The sequence below is a fragment of the Poecilia reticulata genome, unplaced genomic scaffold (genome assembly GCF_000633615.1).
Source record: "Poecilia reticulata strain Guanapo unplaced genomic scaffold, Guppy_female_1.0+MT scaffold_190, whole genome shotgun sequence".
Lineage (NCBI taxonomy): Eukaryota > Metazoa > Chordata > Actinopteri > Cyprinodontiformes > Poeciliidae > Poecilia > Poecilia reticulata.
In genome coordinates, this window is record NW_007615019.1 from 505,671 (window position 1) to 510,163 (window position 4,493).

The 4,493-nt window shown below is 57.5% G+C and overlaps 1 protein-coding gene across 10 annotated transcripts; it reads right to left on the reverse strand.

Annotated features, from left to right (window-relative positions):
• Nucleotides 1–369: 369 nt before the first annotated feature.
• Nucleotides 370–3,960, reverse strand: galnt11 (UDP-N-acetyl-alpha-D-galactosamine:polypeptide N-acetylgalactosaminyltransferase 11 (GalNAc-T11)). 10 transcript variants are annotated; one of them, XM_017303162.1, is made up of 13 exons: nt 3,808–3,960; nt 3,365–3,495; nt 2,708–2,937; nt 2,504–2,627; nt 2,266–2,432; nt 2,067–2,192; nt 1,746–1,995; nt 1,564–1,681; nt 1,351–1,503; nt 1,067–1,282; nt 894–998; nt 681–818; nt 370–614 (listed from the first exon to the last, which is right to left on the reverse strand). In XM_017303162.1, the coding sequence occupies exons 3-13, from the start codon at nt 2,889–2,891 to the stop codon at nt 483–485; spliced, it is 1,713 nt and encodes a 570-aa protein (XP_017158651.1). In that variant the 5' UTR covers nt 2,892–2,937; nt 3,365–3,495; nt 3,808–3,960; the 3' UTR covers nt 370–482. The 10 variants fall into 10 exon arrangements, with proteins under 10 accessions (XP_017158651.1, XP_008400426.1, XP_017158650.1 ...); XM_008402204.2 differs by lacking the exon at nt 3,365–3,495 and having other exon boundaries at nt 2,708–2,919; XM_017303161.1 differs by lacking the exon at nt 3,365–3,495 and having other exon boundaries at nt 2,708–2,922.
• Between the last annotated feature and the right edge of the window lie 533 nt (nt 3,961–4,493).

Below are 4,493 nucleotides of genomic sequence, written 5' to 3' on the forward strand. Positions count from 1 at the left end.
TCGGCGTCCAATCAGACGGCGGCTGCTCTGACTGCCTGATGGCTCATTAACCTGCTGACCGAGGGGGCGGGGCCAGAGCGGTTCTGAAGGAGCGCAGCTCCACTGGACAGAACCATCGGAACCTCAGCTGGAACCAGGTTCTGCTATAGGAACCGGGTCTCAGGAGCAGAACCAGAACCAGAACCAGAACCAGGCTTTAAAGAAGAAGGGAAACAGTGTCTGCCGCCCTCTGCTGGTGCATGAGAGGAACAGCAGGGTTCTGGACAGACCCAATGAGTCTGACCAGAACCAAGGTCAGAACCAGCAGGTTCTGGTAGATCTGACAGCTGGATCAGAACCCGGAGCGGTTCTGAAGGACGGAGGCGGCGAGATGTTCAGAACATTTTATTAGAGATTCAAAGCAGCAGAGATCAAAACGTTCCTTCAGTAAAAACTACAGATAAAAATCAGAACCAGAACCAGAACCCGGTCCCACCGGTCCATCAGCCCTCCAGCTGCCACTGCTGCACCTCGGCGCCGTCGCAGATCGCCATGGCAACGTAGCCCTTTGGTCCAGCTGGACGGGAAACAGCGAGACACTGACCCACAGAGACCTGGTAGAGCCGGTTGGCCTTCTGGAGAGAGAGAGCCGGGTCAGAACCGGGTCAGAACCGCCACCATCACCATCAGCAGAACCTCACCCCCAGGCTCCACTGCTGCGACCCCCCCGAGCCGTGGCACTTCATGAGCCGCGGGGGGTCAGAGGTCCTGACCTCCGACACGTCCAGGCACAGCAGGCCGGCCAGAACCAGCTGCCCGTCCTCGTCGTACGACCAGTCCTGCAGAGGTCACAGGGTCAGGGAGCGCGCTCAGAGAGGTCACGGGGTCGGATCGCACCGAGACGACGCCCTCACCTGCTCCTGGTCTCCGTGGTTACACGGCCTCAGGACGACGGCGCCGCCCTTCTGGCTGACCCGCCCCTGCGCCACCAGGCAGCGTCCGGTTGCTAGGTTGCGCAGCTGAAAGACAGAGAGGGTGAGAGCCTGCAGCGGGGTCGGAGGTCACGGCGCGTGCTGCGTTCAGGTACCCGGCCGCGCTGCAGGACCTTGGGCCGCCTCAGGCCTTTGTTGACAAACGGAGGTGGCTGCTTGTTGCCGTTGGCAACAGCCTGCATCTCGGGGTAGACGGTGTCCAGGTACCAGCGGAACGAGCGGCACTGCAGCCGCTCCCTCAACGCCACGCGCTCACTGATGTCACCGTAACCACGGCTACGCAGCTCAGGACGCAGCGCCAGGTACTGCTCCTGAAGGGACCATAGGAAGTGAGGTCAGAGACAGGAAGTGAGGACAGACGGGAATTGAGGACAGGAACCTTGAAGTCGTCCATCCAGACGTGCGCCAGCCGCAAGGAATTGTGGGCCATGGTGTCCTGTCCTCCAGGCGAGCCGTACGGCCGCCTCTTCCTGAAGATGTGTCCCACCCTGGAGCACGGGACGATCAGCAGCTGGCCGCCGCACATCCAGATCTGAAACCACAGCGCCATCAGCGCCGCCTTCAATGACACTCTGTGAAACTGGGCGCTCACCCTGAAGGAGATCTCCAGGTTCTCTCCTCCCCAGATGTCCATGCCGCCGTCATACTGGCCCAGCTCGAAGAAGTACTTCCTGTCCATGGCGAACAATCCCCCCGCCATGGTGGGAGACCTGGGGGCACGGGGAGAGGTCAGGGGTCATGGACACCTGCAGGTCACCTGTTGTTCCGGGTTACCTGAAGGGTCCGGCGGCGCCGTCCGGCCCGCTGAGCTCAGCCGGCGGCACAGGGTCCCACTTGAAGTGCAGCCCCCAGTTGAAGCCGCCGCGGACGATGGGGGAGGCGAAGTACGCCAGCGTGTCGGCGGAGACGATGTCGATGACGGGGCAGACCACGGTGCGGCGGTCCGCCTGGACCGGCGCCAGCAGCGGCTGCAGCCACGCCTCGTTCACCTCGCAGTGGCTGTCCAGGAACACCAGCACCTCACCTGGAGCGGAGGGGCGGGGCTCAGCGTGGGGCGAACCCGGTGGTACCTAAAGGGGGCGGAGCTCGGCCTACCTGTGGCGTGGGCGGCTCCGATCATGCGTCCCCGGATCAGGCCCTCCCTCTGCCGGTTCCGGACCAATCGGACCTTGTCCTGCAGCTCCGTCCTCAGGTAGCGGTCCAGTTCGTCCTTTAGCTCCTCTGCAGCAGAACACAGGCAGACTTAGTGGGTCGGAACCGGGCCGGAGCTGGGCCAGAACCGGGTGGCGGGTACCCAGCTCGCTGTGGTCGTCCACCAGGATGACCTCGTGCAGCAGGTGGGCGGGGCTTCGGTCCAGAACGCTGTGGATGGTTCTGAGCAGGGCGGACGGCGCCTCGTTGAAGAAGCAGATCACTACGCTGGCGGCAGGCAGCGCCGCCGGGTACGCCTTCTGACGGCACCTGGGAACGGGTCGGAACCGGGTCAGAACCAGGACCGGTCAGAAACGGGTCACATCAGAACCAGAACCTACCGCGAGTCGCGGGTGTCGGGCAGCGGGCGGTGGAAGCCCAGCCGGTTGGAGATCAGGACGTTGAAGGCGTGGCGCTGGTAGCCGGCGTCTCGGACCTCCTGGTCCGCCTCGTTAAAGATCATCCCTGCAGAACCAGAACCAGAACCTTTCAGGACCCGGACCTTCCACGTTCCCCCACCGCCTGAACGCATCACGGACACTCACCCATCTCCGGGGACAGCTCCGCCCCCTTGTGGTCAGACCCGGCTCCGATAGGCCGGCCGCGGTGCGGCGCGGGGTTCCTGCTAGGCTCCGCCCCCAGGAAGTAGTACAGGTAGAGGAGGACGGACCAGGTTGCCGAGGTAACGAGGCAGCCATAGCAGAAGTACCGCAGCGTGACACTGGGCATGGTGGGCGAGGGGCATCCCTCACATCACCTGCTGGGGGAGAGAGAGCTGACCGGCTCAAGTTAGCACACCCCGACCTCCGGGCTNNNNTTAGCACACCCCGACCTCCGGGCTAAAGTTAGCACACCCCGACCTCCGGGCTGAAGTTAGCACACCCCGACCTCCGGGCTAAAGTTAGCACACCCTGGTGAAGGCAGCACGGACCTCATGTGAAGCAGTTAATGTTTACCGCAGAACCCTGAACGCATCACGAGCTCAGCTCGTTGAATAGTTAATGATCTGACAGATCACATGACGTCATGTCAGTTTATTTATATGTTATATAATATATAATCATTTAGAAGCAGCTGCTGTGCTGCATTCTGAAATCAAAGAACGGTTCAGTTTGAATCAGGTTGGAACAAATGAACTGTTCATTACTTTAACTGAATCAGTTATAAATGAACTGTTCATCAGTTCAGGTCAGTCAGCTCACCTGTAGGAAACAGTGACGTCACTCGGCTTCAGTGCAGCTGCTGTATATCAACAGTCTGAAAGCCGAACCGAACAGAACCTCCCGGTTCTGACCCGGCTCCAGGTGTTGAACGAAGTTCTACTGGACGGTTCCTGTAGTTGTTGGGTTTAAACCGAGAGGTTCTGGTTCGGTTCGTTCAACACAAACAGCACAAAACAACACAGCCAGCTAACGGAACCGAACCTCGTGTTAAACCCAGATTATCCTGGGTCACAGCGGCCTAAAGGAAAGTTTGAAGCCTCTTCAGTTCCGATGATTAAAAGTTCTGATCAGGGCGGGAAAGAACTGTTCTGGGTTCGGTTCTGACCCCCGTCCGATAATGGAACTCAGTGTGTTAGCGGCTGTTAGCTGTTCTCAGATAAAGCAGCCAAATACATTGGTCCAGTTCAGTCATCGGACGGTACCTGCTCTGGGTCCGCGGACCGTCTCCTGCTCACTCGGCGGCACTCCGGCAGAACCTCCGGGCTGCAGCACCGACAACCCGAACCCTGCTGCAGCTCCTGACACCGCGGCAGAACCACCGGGACCACGTGACCCAATAGACGCCCCTTCAAAATAAAACGGAAAATACGACAGTAGACCTAAACAATAAGAGCCCCAAAGAAAATAACGATGTTTAATAGGGAGGAAAATAATTTAGATTTATTGATGAACTGTAACATATATGAGCCTGAAAGGGAGAAATTCAGAAGAAACGTTGGAAAGAAACGGAGTCCTGAAGGAAACGGTGGATATTTACAGATTTAGCTTTATTTATCTGTAAAATACAAAATAAAAAATTGGAATGTAATAGATGTAAAGTAGCTTCACACTCGTGTACAGTAGGTGGCGCTATGCACCTTAAAGTTGGCTGCGATCCAACAGACAAGATCTTTTTAACAAAACGTTTATTTGTGCAATAATTTAACAAAACATGTTAGAAACATTCAGGACATAAATAAATATTGCAACGACGCCAACACACCGCAGATGTAGTTTATTAGTACCGTATTTTCCGCACTATAATGCGCACCGGATTATAAGGCGCATAGAATAAACGCTACAGTAGATCAGTGTTTCCTAACTCTGGGCCTTGAGGAGAGGAGAGGAG

Excerpts from the sequence above, each read along its gene's own strand:
- galnt11 (XM_008402204.2), bottom strand. The coding sequence starts at position 2,891 with ATGCCCAGTGTCACGCTGCGGTACTTCTGCTATGGCTGCCTCGTTACC. Across the intron at positions 1,996-2,066 it reads CGGAGCCGCCCACGCCACAG|GTGAGGTGCTGGTGTTCCTG; the intron begins GTAGGCCGAGCT and ends CCTCCGCTCCAG. Across the intron at positions 615-680 it reads CGCAGCAGTGGAGCCTGGGG|AAGGCCAACCGGCTCTACCA; the intron begins GTGAGGTTCTGC and ends CTCTCTCTCCAG.